Consider the following 21,141-nt stretch of genomic DNA (forward strand, 5'->3'; position numbering starts at 1 on the left):
TTTCATGTAATACATGAAAATCCTTCTTCATGATTTGAGTAGAATAAACTGTAAATACATCCCTTATCTCCATATGATTTCCACTGTTAACAAGGACATACACAGAGATAAGGTCTTTTCACCAAACAGCTATTCTGAAAGTTGCATTTCAGGTCCTTCCTTGCTCCTCCAGCTTCACCAATTTCAACAAAAATTAATATTCCCACCTACTACTAAAATAGCTGACACTAGGATTAGCCTTTCTGAGTTAACTCACTTAAATAATTTTTCTACTTCAGTGTGATAAATCAGGTATTTTTAGAGCAAACTGAGCACCGCACATTAAGTATATTTCAGGGTGGCAGGGCAAAAGCACATCTTATTTTCATTTGAGCTTTCTAGAGGCCCTTTGTCTTCACATTTCTGAAATATTTTACACCAGAATAAGATGGATTTTTGTAATGATACCAGGAAAGCATTTATTTTTCCCAAAACAAAGGGCAGACTAAAGCTTCCTACTAAGGAAAAATACATTAAACACAATTAACATTTCCATTAACAGTTATGTCCCATCCATGTGCCATTTCTTAACACTGAAGGCTGCAAAATTCTGTACATTTGGGTATCTTCTCTCACATTCCTTGGTAAGCAAAGGTTTGTTGACCTCAAATTTGATGGCAACCAACCCTTGTGGGTTATTGTGAGGTATTAAAACAATTATTTGGCATAAGAGAACACTACTGTTTTGGCAATTCTGTTCAGAAAATAACTTTGACTTTGAACACTGTTATACAACAATTTAATCTGCCTTTGTTTAGAATTCCTCTCCCTTTATGGACTGTACATAGTTCTGAGCCTACAAGTAAATATCTGCAAAATCAAAGCAATTGAACATATGTATTTATTATTAAAGAAAATGAGAGCATGCTTATGTATGGCAGCAGCCACTTTTGCCCAACTAAATCATCACATCATGTGAACAGATGATTATAACCAAAGATTACGGAATAATCATTTACTTCTCTTGTAATTAGAAACTATTAAAAACAGTACTTTTCTAATTATACTATCATTCTTCTAATTACATTGTAATTGATAAAATACATACAGAATGTTTGCATGAATAAATGATATACAAATCTGGGTCACTAAAATTTGATCTAACAAAATCAAATAGAAATTTAAATAATAACCAATAATTACAAATGTAAACACACCAGAATGATAAAGAATATGTTACTTATCTTTTCAATTTAGAAGCATGAAAATTTCATATTTTATTTTAAAATGACTTTAATTTCTTCTGAGAAACTGTTACATGACTTTTCAGGCTCAAAACTTTCATGAAAACATTCACCTTCATTAAACAAAATCATGCACAGCAAAGGCTAACTCAAAAAGATGGTGAAAAGGGGAGGGAGATAACAATTTGTCGAAGTTCTACATTATTAAGAAACTGTTCTTGGCTCTCTCATTTTCTGTAGAACCTCTTTTTGGGATGCACCCTCTCTCTCGGGGAAATCTGCTAATCTCTTCTGACTAGTTCTCATTTTCTCGGCTGGAAATTCCCCCCTTTACTGTGATTTCCAGTTTTCGGCAGAAAAGAGAAATGAGACAGCTAACATAGGCTGAGGTTTATGTTTTGCTTTTACTACAAATTACCCCATGCACACAATCTCCCTGAGGTTTGGCTTGGACTATATACCATGCAAGTGTATACTATAGGGAAAGGTGGGAATATCACTTGCTTTTGCTTACAATATTTTACTTCAGTGGATTTTTCAGGATCAAGTGTTTCAATGCATATTGTATTTTCATGCGTCACAATACAATTTTTAAATGGAACAATGTATCATACTGACTGCCCTTCCCCTCTCCGCCCTTTAAAAAAAAAAAGGTACTCCTTTTCATCAAAGAAATATTCACTTAATTGCAGTTTCTGGTATACGAGTTTGTTTTTTCTGAGAAATTAATCATAGAAAACATGGGTGAAAACTGTAACGTATGATTACTGGCGCACCTATGTTGTAAGGCCAGCAGGATTTGGTTCATTGTGGTCTGTGTTTCTCCTAGGTTCTTATCAAGCAGAACTATCAAAGATACTGAAGTGTATTGCAAGAAGGATCATCATCGGAATCCCTACCTTTCTACTTATTACACCCTATGACTTCTCTGATACCAGTTCCAATATATTGGCAGCATGGATATTTCATGTATGGAATGAAACTTTGAAGTGGAAGTTTCTTGTTCACAGCCATGACAGAATAAGGGAAACTAATTCCATCACTTTTTGGCCACTAAAGTTCTGTTGCCACTACCGGCTTTTCCTTCACATCATTCTGATATCATATATTTATTCAAATCTATTTCTCCCAGATAACATAAATTTGTTTCCCCTGATACAAAGGCACCACTCAAGAGCTGTGAAAGACAGCCAATATAATATGGTATTTATTGTTTACATTATAAATGGATTAAATATGGACTGGGGCAACATGCTCCTCTCTATCAACTGTTGTTCACACTAAACCTTTGTTCATTTTGATATACTTAGTAAATGTAGGTGTTCCCTCCTCACATTTTTTTTGGTGAGACAAAGACCCTGTATGGACCAAGCTCATGTGGCCTCACACCTCGGAGCTCTGAAGATGGTAGTACCCTTCTTAAAGTTAACGAATCCATCAAAGAGCGCTGGAAGGAACACTACCAAAAGCTTCTAAATTGAGAATCAACTGTGACTGACAACACCCTCAACTCCACTGCTCAGTACCCAATCTGGGAAACTCTTGCCAACCCACCAAACACTCGAGGAGGTCTGTCATAAACAGATGGTTAAGGGTTAATGTCTCTTTTACCTGTAAAGGGTTAATAAGCTCAGTAAAACTGGCTGACACCTGACCAGAGGACAAGATACTTTCAAATCTTGGTGGAGGGAAGTCTGTGTTTGTGCTTTTTGCTTGGTTCGTTGTTCGCTCTCGGGACTGAGAGGGACAAGACGTACACCCAGGCTTTCCCAATCTTTCTGAATCAGTCTTTCATGTTTCAAAATAGTAATAGCCAGGCAAGGCAGATTAGTCTTATGTTTGTTTTCTTAACTTGTAAATGTGTCTTTCTGCTGGAAGGAGTTTTACCTCTGTTTGCTGTAACTTTGTATCTCAGACTGGGGTTGGCGGGGTCCCTCTAGTCTATATGAATCTGAGTACCCTGTAAAGCCTTTTCCATTCTGATTTTACAGAGATAATTTTTACCTTTTCTTTCTTTAATTAAAAGCTTTCTTTTTAAGAACCTGATTGATTTTTCCTTGTTTTAGAATCTAAGGGATTGAGTCTAAACTCACCAGGTATTGGTGGGGGAAAAAGAGGGGGATGGTTAATTCCTCTTTGTTTTAAGATCCAAGGAGTTTGGATCTGTGTAAGTCTCTCAAGGCAACCCAGGGAGGGGAAAGTCTGAGGGGAAAAGGAGAGGGATGGTTAATTTCTCCTTGTCTTAAGACCCAAGGGGTTTGGGTCTTGAGTTCCCCAGGGAAGGTCTTGGGGGAACAGAAAGTGTGCCAGACACAGACTTCTGGCTGGTGGCAGCGTACCAGATCTAAGCTAGGAATTAAGCTTAGAAGGGTCCATGCAGGTCCCCCACATTTGTACTCTAAAGTTCAAAGTGGGGGAAAAAATCTTGACAAGGTCTGTAAACAATTAAAAAAATGAAGGACAATAAAGCACCAGGTTCCGATGGCACAGCAGTTGATGTATTGAAAGCGGGGGGAGAACTACTGACTGACAAGCTTCACTTGCTTCTCCTCAAAATCTGGTGCACTGAAAAAATTCATGCTGACTTATGTAATGCTAACATCATCACCATTTTCAAAAAGGGAGACAGGGCCGATTGTGGCAACTATCGAAGCGTTGCCATCCTCTCTATCGCTGGGAAGATTCTTGCTAGAATCTTACTGAATCGCTGGCTCCCTCTTGCAGAGGAAGTACTCCAGAGTCCGAGTGCGGCTTCAGACCGTCACAAGGCACCACCAACATGATTTTCGCAGCCAGGAAGATCCAGAAAAAATGTCAAGAACACCACTGAGAGCCCTATATGGCCTTTATCAATCTGACCAAAGCCTTCTACTCTGTCATCTGTGAGGCTCTGTGGAAAATCGTGTCAAAGTTTGGCTGCCCAAGCAAAATTACCACCACTGTAAGACTCCTCCATGACCAGATGACTCAATCCATCCTGTGCAGTGGCTCTACCTCTGAGCCCTTTGTCATCCGAACTGGTGTAGAACAAGGTTGTGTACTGGCACCCACTCTTTTCTCCATTTTCTCAGCGGCTATGAAAACACTAACCCAAGACCGTCTACTACGGGCATTGGTATCCAATATCAGATTGACGGGAACCTCTTCAACCTTTCTCGTCTCTATGCCAGAACTAAAGTAATATGGGCAACAAAAAAACTCCAGGACGCAGATGATTATGCTGTAGTTGCACACTCTTCAAACAGCCCTTATTTGCTTCTCTGAAGCTTACAAAAGCCTACGGCTAACTCTGAACTTCGGCAAAACAAAAGTTCTCTATCTGCCAGTCCCCGGTCAACATCAGACTTAACAAGGAAGATGTATATAGACAAAGAATAACTGGAAAATGTAGCCGTGCTAGTCTGGATCTGTAAAAGCAGCAGAGTCCTGTGGCACCTTATAGACTAACAGACGTATTGGAGCATGAGCTTCCATGGGTGAATACCCACTTCATCAGATGTAGAATACTTTGCCTATCTTGGCAGCCATCTCTCACAGAGTGCAGACATAGACATCAAGATTCAGCACAGAATTCACTGTGCCAGTCTTGCCTTTGGCCGGGTGTTCAACACACACATCATCAGAACACATAGTAGACTTTTAGTTTGTAAAGTGGTGGTAATCCCACCACTCTCCTCTATGGTTGTGAGATTTGGGTGACCTATAAAAAACACCTGGAAAACCTGGAATGCCAGCACCAGCACTTTTTTTGGAAGATACTCAAAATAAAGTGGGAGGATCATTGCATTAACGTCAGTATCCTCACAGAGGCCAATATCTTCATGGTTGAGGCCCTGATTATCCAGAAACAGCTGGGGTGGAGCAGGCATTGTGTGCACATGCCTGATGTACACTTACCAAAACAACTGCTGTATGCCCAACTCACCAAAGGAGAAAGGAAATGAGGAGGCCAAAATAAATGCTTTAAAGACATCCTCAAGATAAACATCAAGAGATGTGGCATTGACACCACACACACTGGGAAACAGCAGCCCAGGATAGGGATAACTGGCGAAGACTTGTCAGAGAGGGAACATCCACTTTTGAGGAAAATGCCCTTGCCCTGACTGCAGAAAAACACCCAAAAAGAAAGGAAAGACAATGGTCACACAGCAATTGCGACCCAACCCTGTCTTCCAATATGACCTGCAATGTCTGCCAACGAGCCCGTGGCTCAAGGATCAGACTCCTCAGTCACCAAAGGACCCATGAAAAATAAAACCTGTGAAAGAGATTATCCTCAACCTCGAGCGATTGCCGGCAATGTCCCTTAATTCAATATTCACTGTACACATGTGGTCAAAGGAATTTAAATAACTGGCAGTGCATTATGAAAGAGGTTAATTTTAGAAAGATGGAAAAGGCTACCTCTTTTGGGGTGCTTAACAAATTGTCTCCGTGTTTAATAATTGTACAAAGCATCTTTAAAACTTCCAGATTAATAATGAAGAAACACATCATGAAGCTATGTTAAGAAGTTACTTTCAAGAGGCTGTGGAAAAAGAGACTGTCATACTAATTTGCTATCTTTTTTGATGAGATTGCAAGTTTGGTTGATAAAAGTAACAGTGCTGTTGCAACATACTTAGACTTCCGTAAGGCATTTGACTTGGGACCACATGACATTTTGATTAAAAAACTAGAATGATATAAAATTAACATGGCACACATTAAATGGATTAAAAACTGGCTAACTCATAGGTCTCAAAATGTAACTGTAAATGGAGACACATCATTGAAGAGAGATCAGTTCTTGGCCCTACGCTATTTAAAATTTTTATCAATGACCTGGAAGAACTCATCACTGATGTAGTTTGCAGGTGACACAAAAATTGGGGGACTGGTAAATGAAGAGGACAGGTTACTGATACACAGAGATCTGGATCACTTGGTAAACTGGACGCAAGCAAACAATATGCATTTGAATATGGCTAAATATAAATGTATACATCTAGAAACAAAGAATGTAGGCCACACTTACAGGATGAGGAAACTCTATCCTAGGAGGGAGTGACTCTGAAAAAGATTTGGGGGCCATGAAGGATAATCAATTGAAAACAAGCTCTCAGTGGCCAAATGAGCTAATTTGATCTATGGATGCAAGAACAGTGGAATCTCATGTAAGAACAGAGAGGTTATTTTACCTCTGTATTAGGTACTGGTGTGCCCTCTGCTGTAATACTGTGTCCTTTTCTGATGGACTTTGATAAATTGGAGAGGATTCAGAGAACCACCATGAGAATATTAAAGGATCGGAAAACATGCCTTAGTGATAAATTTACCAGTTTGAGCTCCTTGACTTTAACAAAGAGACGGTTAAAGGTGACTTGATCACAATCTGTAAGTACCTATATGGAGAACAAATATTTAGTAATGGGCTCTTCACTCTAGCAGAGAAAGGTACAACACAATCCAAAGGCTAGAAGTTGAAGCTAGACTAATTCAGACTAGAAATAAGGTGTACATTTTTAACAGTGAGAATAATAAATCATCAGAACCACCACCATTAGAACTAAGGGTTGTGGTGGATTCTCCATCACTGGTAATTTTTAAATCAAGATTGGATGTTTTTCTAAAAGATCTGCTCTAGGAATTATTTTGGGGAAGTTCCATGGCCTGTGTTATACAAGAGGTAAACCAGTGGATCATAATAGTCCCTTCTGGCCCTGGAATCTATGAAAAGGAGTGTAGAGTATGTGGGAGGTTACGCAAGTGTTGATCTCTCATTTATTATTTGACTACAGAATTGTGAATGGAGAAACAATACTACTATAATGATCTAGAGAACTGGAACTGAGGTCTGTAGGGGTCTGGGTGACTGGTGCATCCAGGCTGCCACCCAGTAGCCATGGCAGAGTTACAATCCATGCACTATAAACCCTGGGATTACTACACACCACAGAAAGTGCAACCCATGGAAGACCCGACTGGTAGCACTCCCCATGACCTCTGAACACTCCAGACACACTATTAAGGCATGGAAGGTAGTTCCTGGAAGCTGTCTGTGCAACCCAGCAGTACCCAGTCTGTTGCTACGAGACCTCGCTCTCATTCCCTGCTTCAGACTCCACCTCTAGTCTTCATCTCTGATTCCTGGTTTGACCCCAGATTCTGGTTCTGATCACTGGCTAGACTCTAGTTCCCACTTTAGGCCTGACTCCTGGTTTTTTACTCAATTTTTGACCCCAGGCTTGTCTCCCAGATCTGTCTCCTGTTCTGACCTGCTGGGCCAGACAGCCCATATCATGGTTCTGACAACTGCCACCAACTGTGATGAAAACTCATGCTCCTTTCCCCTTACAAAAGAAACACTCTGTGCAGTCTTCCAGCTTGAGCAAAGCCTATAATAAAATACATAGTGAGTCCTAAACTATCTTGAGTTTGTCCATTTATTTGTATTGTTTTAAATTTCTGGAAGCTGATTTATTTTAGTAGGATGATATAAATTTGAGTCAACACTTCTGTTATAATCCATGCTGTTTGGTGTTTTTTGCAATTTGAAAAGGTCAAATGTTTGAGAGATCAGGGGTTTTTATGAACTCAGGACCCAATTCAAAGCCCACTGACGACAAAAGGAATCTTTCTTTTGACTTCAAGTCATGCTAGATTTGACCCTTACAGGCCCAGATCCTCTCCTTCACTGTCATTCTGTGTTACTTTGGTAGGATAAAGGAGACAGAATCTGGCCCTCTCTCTTCTACAGAGGATTCTTACGGCATGTGGGAATGCACGGTGAACACAGAACATAACCAGTTTGTAGGACACCCTCTTCTCCAATCCCTGGTGTTGGGGAGCATCTGGGAGGAGGTATGGGGACCCCTGCCAAGTGGTATACATCTGAGCAGCCTGGGGGTTGCTTTAACCTGGAATGGAGCTGGACAAAGAATTGGGGGTCCATAACTGGTTCTGACACTCCTTCTCCAGTTGGCCACAGCAAAGAATCTGGCACTTATTGTCTCTACATTTTATGTACTAAAGACAAAAACACAAAACTTATTTTCTAAGTAATAATGACACTGTGACATAAGTCTCCAGAAATTAATATTGTATTTCTGATACTTGTATGTAATGATTTACAAATCAACTTATTAAAGCTGACTAAGCAAACAGTTAAAAGAAAAAGTACTATGCAGTATTTGAAGTGAAATACTAAAGCTTCACATTAGGGGACCACAAAACATGTGTGTGAACTTCTGAAGCAATTGTGCTGCAATGGTGAGAGAGGGAAAAGAGTTTTGGATCTCATTCTCCATTGCTTGCACTTTGTGTAGTCGTTGAGCAAAGCAGATGTATAACATCAAGTCAGAATGTTTTTCACCTACTTTGCACAGGCACAAAATCAGGTCCTTCCTGTTAAAAAGTTTTTAGCAGTTTCTGCCACAACTTCAGCATAGCAATGGCTGTGTTAATAGAAGACTACACAATTTCTTACATTACTCATGACACCATAAAAATCATAAGTCTGATTCCTTTGCAGAGGAAGCATGTGCAGATACTCTAAACTTAGGCCAATAAAGCCCGCAAAACAAAGAACATACAAACAAACAAAAACCCTACAAGAGTAAAAATAATGGAGGCAGAAGTCCAGAACCAGAAAGATGGCTATCCAATTTATTGCACATAACGCAGCATGTAAGATTACCTGCTTCCTGGGCAGATGGCTTATACGTGCATTCAGTGCCAGCAACTTATCGCCCTCAAGAGACTGAATACAGGATCCTGAGGCCAGAGTGGCTAAAAAGGAGGAGCTAAGGAAGAGAGAGAGAGGTACACAGATGAGACTTTCAGGGACAAAGCAGAGTAGTACTACCCCCAGTCTGACAGCCTTTGTGCTGTTCAGGGGGATGAAAGGCTTGGGGAAGAAGAACATCAAGCTGGAGCAGAGGGAAGTGATCCCATGGTTGGGACCCTCCTTCCAGATGTAAAGGTATTCTCTCATGCTAAGGATAACCTTAATGGGAAGGAAAGAGGAGGTCACTTACTGTAACTGGAGGTTCTTCGAGATGTGTGGTCCCTATCTCTATTCCACACATGGGTGAGAATGCATGCCATGTGCCTGAGCCCAGAAGTTTTTTCTAAGCAGTGTCCATTGACCCACGCAAGCGGTATGTTTCGTCATGCTTCTTCTTACCACAGTATGGTCAAGCTCAAAGCAGAGGAGGAGGAGGGAAGGAAGTGGAATACAGATCGGGACCACACATCTCGAAGAATCTCTAGTTATAGTAAGGAACTTCCGCTTCTTCTTCTTCAAGTGATCGTCTTTATGCATATTCCACACATGGGAAGTGATCAGTGTGGCAGTGGGTGCAAGGAGCTTGATGGTAGAACCATTTGCGGTACAGCTTGTCCCATGGCCATGTCCACAGCTGCCTCATGATCCAGGGCTTAGAGAGTTGTAAACGTGTGTACAAAATGCCATCTTGCGGCTTTGCAGATGTCTGACCGTGCAATGTCCAATGAAGTGGAAGAAGTGGCCTGTGCCTGCATGGAATGAGCTATAACATCCCCAGGAGGGGGGAAGTTTGATAGCATTCCAGTATTCACCTTGAGACCCTCTCAGAGACTGTGAGGACGTGGCTTGGCCCCTTGATCTCTCTGTCATAGCTACAAAGAGTCTTGGAGACTTCCTTATTGGTTTAGTCCTTTGTAGGCAGAATGCCAGGGTCTGCCTGACGTCAAGGAAACATCTCGTCTATAGGGGAGCTGTGTGGTTTCGGGCAGAACACAAGCAAGTGGATGTATTGGTTGAGATGAAATTCTGAAACAATCTTGGGGAGAAATTTAGGGTGTAGTTTCGAGGAAACCTTGTATTTGTGGAATATCGTGTAGGGTGAGGGTCACAATCATGGCTACTAGTACACTGACCTTTCTGGCCAAAGTGATGGCAACCAGGAATGTCATTTTCATAGAAATGTGAGTCGTAGTACAGGTTACGATAGGTTCAAAGGTGGTCTCATGAGGGCTGAGAGGACGAAGTTAAGGTCCCAATGACGGGTGGTTTTGGTGACGGGTGAGATGATTTTGAGCAGGTCTTTCACGAATAGTACCATCACAGGGGTGTAAAAATGGAGCATCCATCCACCGGGGAAAGGAAGGTGCTAAGTGCTGCGAGATGCACACAGATAGAGCTGAGAGCCAAACCCGATGTCAGGTCAAGGAGGTAATCTAGGATGATAGTAATGGTCACTGTGTCTGGAGAATGGTGGGCAGCAGGCCCACTCCAAGAAGCAACATCACTTTCCTTGATAGCATGTTCTGGTGTATTCTTTTTTGCTCTGGGAAAGGATCTGCTGGATCGGCACAGAACACAAATGGTCTATGTCAGATGCCCATCCAAACACCAGGCTGTGAGGTTAAGTGCACCTAGGTGAGGATGTTTGAGATGCCTTGAATTGCATGAGAAGATCCCGGAACAACCGAGTCTACTGGTGGATGGGTAGAGAGCTTCAGGAGATCTGTAAACCAGAACTCTCATGGTCAGCAGGGTGCTATGAGGATGATGGTGGCTGTGTCCCAGTGCACCTTCCTGAGAACCTGATGCAAAAGGGGAATGGAGGAGAAGGCACATTGGAGGTGGCCCATTCATGGGGGAAGAGAGCATTATCTTGAGAGTCTCTAACTACCGCGCCCCTGGAGCAATACAAAGGGAGATTGAGATTCACATGATGCAAAAAGGTCCCAGCTGGGGATACCCCATTGTGTGAGGAGGTCAGTCAATACTGTGTCATGAAGTGCCAGTTATGATCCACGTGGAAAGTCCTGCTCAGCGCGTTTGCCAGGGAATTCTGGGTGCATTGCAGATACGCAGTCTGTAAGGTCACTTGGTTTCAGATGCACCAATTCCATGATCTGAGCAACTCCAAGCAGAGGGAGTGACACCTGATCCCCCTTTGCTTGTAGATGTAGACCACTGTGGCAATGTTATCTGAAAGAATTTATATGCAGAAATTGCAAAGGATGGGAAGAAAAACTTTGCAGGCAAGGTGGACTATCCTAAGTTACAGTACATTTATGTGTAGCCTGGCTTCCCTTGGCATCCACATGCCCTGGTGGTCCATGTGGGAACCCCATTCAATAACGGAAGCATCAGTCACAATGGTGGCCTGCGGAGTGGGAGAGTTGAAGGGGGTCCCCAATCATGATCTTGGACGGATTGGACTAACAAGCAAGAGAGGTCCAAACATCTGAGAGAACTGATTCTGGAGTCTATGTGGTTCCTGTTTGGCTTGCAGGTCAGGAGGAACCAGGTTTGTAGGCATCACAGGTGGAGTTTTGCAAAGGACATCACATAGATACAAGCTGCCATGTGCCCCAAAAGGGAGAGGCATTGGCAGACTGTCATGTGGGGTTTACAGCAGATGTGGACGATGTGGGTGCTCATCGCCACAAAGTGCTCTGTCAGGAGGAAGGCCCATAGAGCTACCGAGTCCATTCTCGCCCCTATAAAATTTATCATCGTCTGGATGACAAAACAGACTTATGTTCGTCTACACAGATTCCTAGTGTGACCAGGTATCTAGATGGGCCACAATGAGAATGCCACACTCAGAGCGGACAGCAAGAAATAGGGCAGACAATTCCCAAAACTGGTGGTTTATTGTACAATTAGATTCACCAAACCAGTAATAAAAGAACTGCTGCAGTACCACACTGGTTGACAAGAAACCCAACACAGTCCCCTTGAGGTATTCCAGCCCTTGGCTCCCATCTAGACAACTAAGACTAATAGTGAGGGTTACTGAAGCGTGAGTTCTTCAAGGACAGCAGGGATTCATCTGTTTTAACACTGAAGAGATTGGCTTCAACGAAAGGGAGGTCCTCAATGTTGTTTTGAATCTACTGCGGGAACCCTGATGACTGAAGCCACAAATCCCTGAGCATCACTAGTTTGGGGGCTACAGAGCAGGAAACAGTGTCGGCTGCATCCACTGCTGCCTGGAGGGCCACCTTCGCAACTAGTGTACCCTCATCAACTAGGGCCTAGAACTGGGCCTGGTCTTCCACAGGGAGCTTGTCCTTAAACTCTGCTAGCCTGCCACATGTGTTAAAGTTGTACTTAGCTAACAGAGCCTGGTAGTTTTGCTATGCAGAATTGCAGACCTGCCGATGAAAAGGCCCTCCTGCCCAGGAGATCCAATCTTTCTGACCCCTTGTTTGGAAGAGTGAACTTTTGAGGGTGTTGATGGGATTGATCTGTGGCCTCCTGGACAACTAATGAGTTAGGGGCCAGGTGGGTAAAGAGGAAGCTGCATCTCTCAGCTCTTTTGGGGGTAGGGGCACACAATGCTGGAGTGTGCCACACTGTCCAGGTTGGTTCCACGATAGCCTCATTTATAGAGAGAGCCACTGGAGTGTCCCCATGACTGGAGGATGCACTGGGGGTCCTGGACTTCCTCCAGCGGAATCTGTAAGTCAGTAAGCCACTCTCTGCAGGAGTTCATGATAATGCTGAGAATCACCCGATCGAGAGAGCGGCAAGAGGCTGACTGCCTCATCCGGTGTCAAGGAGGCTCTGGTCAGAACTGGCAGTACCAGTTTTACATCTCCCTCCTCATAAACTGATGGAGCAGGTTACTGCGCAAGGAAAGAACGATAGGACCCTTGTGATGGTGCCTGCTGCCTACAGGATGGGTCCCAGGGGTTCCAGTAGGGCCAGACTGTGGGCGCCATCAATTTGGGTGGGCCCCAGGGGAAGCAGTATCTGGGGAGGGGGTCACAGCTGGGCAAGGAACGGTACCTGCGGAGAGGAGGTGAAACTGGCTGGCCTACATCCTGGGCTCTTGTGGGGCAGGAGTGAAACTGGCTGGTCTACATCCTGGGACTCCTCCGAGTTGGATGACAGTTCTGACTGAAACAGCAGGACCGCCAGTACCAGAGGGCCCTGGACCAACGAACGGGGAAGGGGCTGTTCCTGCAGCAGTAGCAGCAGTTCATCCTCTGGGGTGGGAATGTCCCAGAGAATGGAAGGGCCTGAGAGGAGTGGGGATTGCAGGTACAGAAGAAACATCTCTGGAGACAAGAAAGTCTCTGTACATCCCAGAGTCCACGGGGTTCCCATGGAGATTCTGGAGGGAGCTGTTCCCGTAGTCAGTCTTGGTCCATCCACATAGTGTCAAGGCAGCATCATCAGAGTATCTGAACCTGCACTCATAGACAGACATTCTAATAGTGCCAATACCAAGGTGACCAGCGACATTAACAGTTCCCGCTTCTTCTTAGCCTTATCCTCCAAAACGGGGGGTTTTAGCACTGGTTCCATAGGACCCATGCACAATATCTCACCCAACCTGGCATGGCTTGGGCAGAGAACATGTCCCTTATGAACAGTTTGCTGCAGGGATCTGCTGTTGTGCCATGAGAGTGTATCTTGCTGTCATGATGGGATCTCTCCTTACTTTTAGCGCTGGTGGTTCCACACCTTGGCTTGTGCTCAGAGGGGCACTGTTGGGCTGTGGAGACCCCTGTATGGGGGTCTCCGTGACCAGGATCCAAGTGTGTCTGGGAGTCCAAATTAGCTGTTATCACTCAAGAAAGATCTTGGAATCATTGTGGACAGTCCTCTGAAAACATCTGCTCAGTATGCAGTGGCAGTCAAAAACACTAACGAAGTTAGGAAAAATAAGACAGAAAATATGATAATACCACTACAGAAATCCATGGAATTCTCACACCTTGAAAAGCGCCTGCAGTTCTGGGCACCTCATCACAAAAAATGATATATTATACCTGGAAAAGCTACAGAGAAGGGCAATAAAATGATTAGGGGGTATGGAATGGCTTCCACATATGAGAAGAGATTAAAATGACTGGTACTTTTCAGCTTAAACAGAGACAACTAAGGAAAGATATGATACAGGTCTATAAAAATCATGAACGGTATGAAGAAAGTGATTAGGGATGTGTTTCACATAACACAAGAACCAGGGGTCACTCAAAGACATTAATAGGCTGCAGGTTTAAAACAAACATAAAGAAGTACTTCTTCACACACCACATAGGGGTGTGGAACTCATTGTCAGGGGATGTTGTGAAGGCCAAAAGTATAACTGGGTTAAAAAAAGAATTAGGTAAATTCATGGAGAATTGGTGCATCAGTGGCTATTAACCAAGATGGTGAGGGACGCAATCCTATGCTCTGGGTGTCTCTAAAATTCCAACTGCCAGGAGCTGGGACTGGACAACAGGGATGGATCACTCGATAAATTGTCCTCTTCTGTTCATTCCCTCTGAAGCATCTGGCAGGCACTGGCTACTGTGAGAAAACATGATATTGGGCTAGAAGGACCACTGGTCTGATCCAATATGGATATTCTTATTTCTGCTATGAACTGTCAGGCCAGCATCAGGAATGGAACTGAGTGGTATGTTACTCTTAAAAACACAGTACAAACACAACAGCATCCATTATTTAAAACTAACAAAACCCAAACACAATTATTTACTTTTATCTTCCACAGAAGGACAATAAATACTACACTATGGAAATGTCAGTTCTTTAATACTCTGCATTCTAGCACATAACAGCTTTATGAATGCTCTTTGAAGCACTGTCATCTACTCTGTTTATATAGTGCCTAGCACAATGGGTCCAAACTAGCTGACCTCTGGTTGCTACTGAAATATAAATCTTAAGTAATAATAATAGTACTCACAAGCGAAGTGTTGACACGTCTATGAAGGTACACACTTCCCGAGCGTGTCAACGAGATCTCCTTTGCAATTTGTTTATCCGTGATCACTCCAAAGTGTATTGTTCCAAGGTAATCTGAAAGGGTACATTTTCAGTTTTAATAAAATTTTGAAACACTGAAGAAAAAGAGTATGTTAATACTGTTATATCCCTTTAACCATTAATGATTTTATCATAATAATACTTAGTAACTATGTAGTGCTTTTCACCTGTAAATCTTTAAGTACTGCTACAGACTAGGGACTGCACTGCTACAGACTAGGGGCTGAATGGCTAGGCAGCAGTTCTGCAGGAAAGGACCTAGGTGTTACAGTGGACGAGAAGTTGGATATGAGTCAACAGTGTGCTCTTGTTGCCAAGAAGGCTAATGGCATTTTGGGCTGTATAAGTAGGGGCACTGCCAGCAGATCGATTGATGTGATCATTCCCCTCTATCTGACATTAGTGAGGCCTCATCTGGAGTACTGTGTCCAATTTTGGGCCCTATACACTATAAGAAGGATGTGGAAAAATTGGAAAGAGTCCAGCGGAGGGCAACAAAAATGATTAGGGGGCTGGAACACGTGACTTATGAGGAGAGACTGAGGGAACTGGGATTGTTTAGTCTGCAGACGAGAAAGGGGGGGGAGATTTGATAGCTGCTTTCAACTACCTGAAAGGGGGAGCCAAAGAGGATGGATCTAGACTGTTCTCAGTGGTAGCAGATGACAGAACAAGGAGTAATAGTCTCAAGTTGCAGTGAGGGAGGTTCAGGTTGAATATTAGGTAAAAGGTTTTCACTAGGAGAGTGGTGAAGCACTGGAATGGGTTATCTAGGGAGGTGGTGGAATCTCCTTCCTTAGAGGTTTTTAAGGTCAGACTTGACAAAGCCCTGGCTGGGATGATTTAGTTGGGGATTGGTCCTGCTTTGAGCAGGGGGATGGACTAGATGACCTCCTGAGGTCCCTTCCAACCCTGATATTCTATGAAGTACTTTACTAAGGAGAGTAACTATCATTATCTCCATTGTACAGATAGGGAAACAGAGGCAGAAGGCTAACCTCATGTCACACAGCAAGACATGACAAAACAAGAAACAAGGGAATTACATTGGCTTACTCCATTTGTTTATAAGAACAGAATGATCAGAAACATAGATAAACATGATATGTTGGGGAAGAGTCAACATGGCTTTTGTAAAGTGAAATCATGTGTCACCAATCTATTAGAGTTCTTTGAAGGAGTCAGCAAGCATGTAGTTAAGGGTGATCCAGTTGCTAGTATATTTGGACTTTCAAAAATCCTTTGAAAAGGTCCCACACTAAGAGCTCTTAAGCAAAGTAGGTAGTCATGGAATAAGAGAAAAGATCCTGTCATTGATCAGTAACTGGTTAAACGATAGAAAACAAAGGATAAAAATAAAGTCAGTTTTCACAACGAAGAGAGATAAATAGCGGGATGCCCCTATGAATCTGTATTGGGACCTGTGCTGTCCAACTTATTCATAAATGATCTGGAAAAGGGGGTGAACAGTGAAGTGGCAAAATCTGCAGATGATACAAAATTACTCAAGATAGGTAAGTCCAAAGCTGACGGTCAAGAGTTGGAAAGGGATCTCACAAAACTGGGGGACTGGGTAAGAAAATGGCAGATGAAATCCAATGTTGATAAATGCAAAGTAATGCACATTGGAAAACATAATCCCAACTATACATACAAAATGATTCCCCCTAATAAATTTACAAATCTTAAATTTAAGTAAGCTTTCTGCTCATTCGTGCAACATTTCTGAGAAAAATCTGTTACAATAAAATTAACATTCTGATTGAGTCTCACAAAGCCGAACAGCCAGATTAAAACTTCATTAGTCTGTAAACGCACTCATAGTACTATACAGATGCCATGGAGATCCAGACATAAGCAGGCACCATATTACCTGAGCCTCCTTCATTCATAGAGTCTAATTATCCTCTTCCTGAGTTTGAAATATTGAATAAAGGAATATAAATATAAAATAAAGGGATCAGCGATCCATTTAAATATAACTATTCTGCTTCATTCTAAAATGAATACAAAGTGCTTAGCGCCTACGCAACCATATATTTTCTATACACCAAATTATCACTGTAAATTACATTGTATTATTACTGAAAGATAGAACAACAAAAAAGTCAGCTTGGCCTTCTGTAATCATATAAAGGAAACGTGTACTATCCTTATATCTCTAGTTGGCACATTTAGACACAAGCATTTAGGAATTTACATGCTTGTTACTTGACTTTTAACATTCCATAAAAATATTCTGCACTTTTCCACATCAGAAAAATACATGGTATCATATTAAAATAACTATGTGTTATAAGAAGGTGAAATGAAGACCATCACCTTCAAAATAAGGATTGGAAAAACAAGCAATACCCTTTGAAACGTAGGGTTTTCATTTGTTCTCCATTTAACTTTTTATCTTTAACTGCAACAAAACTATGTTAGTGCACATGTGTAATTGAAAATGACCTGCTGTAATACAGGAATAAAAAACAAAATCAGACATATTCAATGGCTTTTCTTCACCCTCTGGAAACATTTGGAAGTATTTTGTATGTTATTATACTATATATTTTACTTTTATATTTTATTTAACTTTTCACAGTGCCCTTAGGAGAAGCAGGAGACCTACTGTATATCAGAATACCGTTTGTTTCTAGCCAATATTTGAAACTGGGAGTGAAACAAAAAAAAAAAAAAGAAGTGACCTTTCAAGCTTCCTAAAAGAATTCCTTATGAGGTCACTTATGATTCGGGGGAAAAATCCCTCAAACCATTTTAGGATTTTAAAGCTGCACTGACATCCAAATGTGAAACAGGGGGTATACGCTAGAAAGTACCTATTGAAAATTAATTCTTTAATCCTCCACTCATAGATAAAAACAGGTGCTGGGTGTTGGAATAATATTAAAAATGATACATAATTTGTTGAGTAAAGTCAACACTGAAGACTGTCATCTACCACTAAACTATAAATCATTCCAACAATTACCCTCAGAGGTCTGAGAAGAAAGATGGCCTGACTCCAAGACTCTAGGGTAAACAGACTTTCACATAACAGTGAGGAAGCTCTGGATGACATTGAAGATTGGAGTGACAGAAGTGGGATGAAATTCAAAAGTACAAGTGCAAATTCATGCACTTAGTGTCTAATAAAAGAAAGCTACTCACTTTATAGTACTGGAGGGTCTTTGAAATCTATAATTCTTATCTATATTCCACTGTGGGTATTCATATGCTCCATGCACCTGGAGCTGGAGAATTTTGAAATCAGTGTCCATTGGTCTGCACATGGCTTACCTCATACTTCTGACCAAGGAGATAAAGGGTAGGGTGGACCAATCACCTCTCCAGTTCTTCTCTACTGTGAATCAGAAGATCCAAAGCAAAGGGGAAGGAGGATGGGTAGTGGATACAGATAGGGACCACACATCTCAAAGAACTTACAGTTACTATACAGTAAGTAACTTTCTCTTCTTCAAGTGCTGATCCCTATATGTATTCCTCTGTGGGTAACTGACAAGTAGTACTCAAATAGGAGGAAGGTGCAAGGCTGTAGATGGCAGAGACAAAGGACTGCTGTTCCAAAAGATGCATCAGCAGAGGAGTCCTATACCAAGACATAGTGTCTAGCAAACGTGTGCCCTGAGCTCCATGTAGCTGCCTTACAAACAGCAGTAACGGCACCTCAATGCAACGCCGTATGTGTTGCTTGCACTCTTACAGAATGAGCTCTTACCCCATGAAGAGGGGGAAGATTAGACAGCTGACAGCAGAACAAAATACAGCCCAAGATCCATTTTGAGATTCTGTGAGAAGATATAGCCTGACCCCTCACCCTTTCTGCTATGTCGACAAATAGTCTAGGCCAGCAGCGGTTCTCAGACTGTGGGTTGGGACCCCAAGTGGGTCAGGACCCCATTTTAATGGGGCAACCAGAGGTGATGTTAGGTTTCCTAGGGCCTGGGGCTGAAGCCGACACCTGAGCCCCACTGCCCAGGACTGAAGCCTATATCCAAGGGCTTGAGTCTTGAGTGGTGGGGCTTAGGTTACAGGCCTCCACCCACTACCCCTGCTCAGTGCAGTGGGGCTCAGGCTTCAGCTACCCTCCAGAGTTTGTGTAGTAATCTTTGTTGTCAAAAGGGGGTCACGGTGCAAAGAAGTTTGAGAATCGCTTGCATAGGAGGTTTCCCGATTGTTTTAATTCTCTGCAGGAAAAAGACTAAGGCTGACCAAACGTTGAGGGAATGGAGCCTCCTTATTTCTGAGCATGCATGAAGTTTTGGGAAGAACACAGGCAAGTGGATAGACTGGTTCAGGCAAAGCTCAGACTATTTTAGGGGTGAATTTAGAATGTAAAGCTAATGAAACCTGTTCTTTACAGAATATAGTGTAAGAAGAATTTGCCATCAATGCCCTTAAGTCCACCAATTCCCTTGGCTGAGGTGATGGCTAGCAGGAATGCAACCTTCATGGATAGGAGAGCCATGGAGAAAAACCTAAAGGAGGTTTAGTGTGTACTGCGAGAACAAGATTCAAGTCTCGATGAGGAGTAGGCCTTTTTGTAGGAGGAAAGGTTCCGATTAGGCCTTTCCAGAATCTGCTGGTCAAAAGGGGTGCAAAGATTGTGTAGCCCCATGAAGGTGGATGGTATGTACTGATTGCTGCCAAGAACACTTATAAGGAACTGAGACACAAACCTGCTGTCTTCAAGGAAAGAATATAATCCGCAATGAAAGGAATATCTGTGGCTTCTGGAGAAATAAGTCTTTGAAGTGTCCAGACAGTGAAACACTTCCACTTGACTAGATATCATTTCCTGGCTATTAGAAAGGATGTTTTGTACAGCTTCAGAACACGATTGCTCTAAGAATGGCACCCATCCAAAAACCAGGAGCTGAGATGAAGCAGAAATGGCTTGAGATGTCTGATCTTGCTGTTCCCCTGAGTCTAGAGATCAGGAAATGATTGGTGCCTAAGGCAACATGCATAGGAGGTTCAGAAACCAAAACTGCCTGCGCCAGTGGGGAGCAATGAGAATAAGTTGTGCATTATCCTGCCAAATCTTGCACAAAATTTGAGGCAGAAGCGGTAGTGAAGAGAAGGCATTGTTCAAATGATCTGACCACGATAGGAGTAGAGCATCACCCTTTGAGTAGTGACCCAGAGCTCATCTGGAACAGTATATGTTGCACTTCCTGTTTGCTTGTGAGACCAACAGGTCCCTGGTGGGAGTCCCCCATAGAGCTGAATTATTTACCACAGAGGCGGGAAGCTCCCAGTCATGATCAAAGTGTCTGCTGAGAGAGTATACTAGTACATCTGGTTTCTTAGGAGGTACACTGCCAATGGGGTAATCTGATTACTGACACACCAGTTCCACAGGCTGATCGATTCTGAACACATGGCAGGCAGATCTCTCGCCTCCCTGTTAGTTGATGTAAAAGACAGTTGTAATATTGTCTGACATTATGAGGGATAGGAGAAAGGTTCTGCAAGCACTTTGAACTGCTCGTAGCTCCATGCACCTGGACTCTCAAGATGTGCATCCTGGACTCTCAAGATGTCCAGGTGCCATGCACTGTACAGTTGTCTATGTGAGCTCCACAACTCAAGAGAGATGTGTTGGTAACAACTGTCCTGTCTGGTGAGGAAGCGAGGAATGGAACGCCAATGCAAACCTGATGGGACAATATCATTTGGGAGGGAACAGTCGTTATGGTGCTCATGGACTGTCAGTTTGGTGAGTACATAGTTTAAAGTCACATTTGTAGGCAATGAAGGTGGAGTCTTCCTAAAGGTATGATGTAAGTGCATGAGGAGAGAGAGAGAGGGGTCATGACAGGCACTCTGGTGTTGGTTATGATCTGGTCTATGACAACATTCATAGCCTGACACCTGTTTCTCAGCATGTAAGCTCTTGCTGTGATGAACCTGGCAACACGGAGCCAATCATCGAGACAGAGGAAGATGGTGAAACCAAAACATCTGCTGTAGGCTGCTACAACAGAGAACACCTTAGTAAAGACCTTGTGGGTGGCAGCAATGCTAAAAGGGAGTATGCTGTGCTGAAAGTGGTCAGGGCCAACTATGAATCTGAGAAACTGTCAGTGAGGGGTGAACATCCACGTGAAAATAGGTATCCATGTTCAGAACTGTAAACCA

General features: G+C 42.7%; 1 protein-coding gene across 4 annotated transcripts in view; it reads right to left on the reverse strand.

Annotated features, from left to right (window-relative positions):
- TXNDC11 (thioredoxin domain containing 11) overlaps positions 1 to 21,141 on the reverse strand; it is a 113,251-nt gene that overhangs the window by 32,827 nt on the left and 59,283 nt on the right. For all 4 annotated transcript variants that reach the window (XM_030579046.1, XM_030579047.1, XM_030579049.1 and 1 more), the window contains one exon: positions 14,915 to 15,027. In XM_030579046.1, coding sequence (XP_030434906.1) covers positions 14,915 to 15,027 — 113 coding nt within the window. The remainder of the gene's footprint in view (positions 1 to 14,914; positions 15,028 to 21,141) is intronic.

This window comes from Gopherus evgoodei, chromosome 10 (assembly GCF_007399415.2).
Source record: "Gopherus evgoodei ecotype Sinaloan lineage chromosome 10, rGopEvg1_v1.p, whole genome shotgun sequence".
Lineage (NCBI taxonomy): Eukaryota > Metazoa > Chordata > Testudines > Testudinidae > Gopherus > Gopherus evgoodei.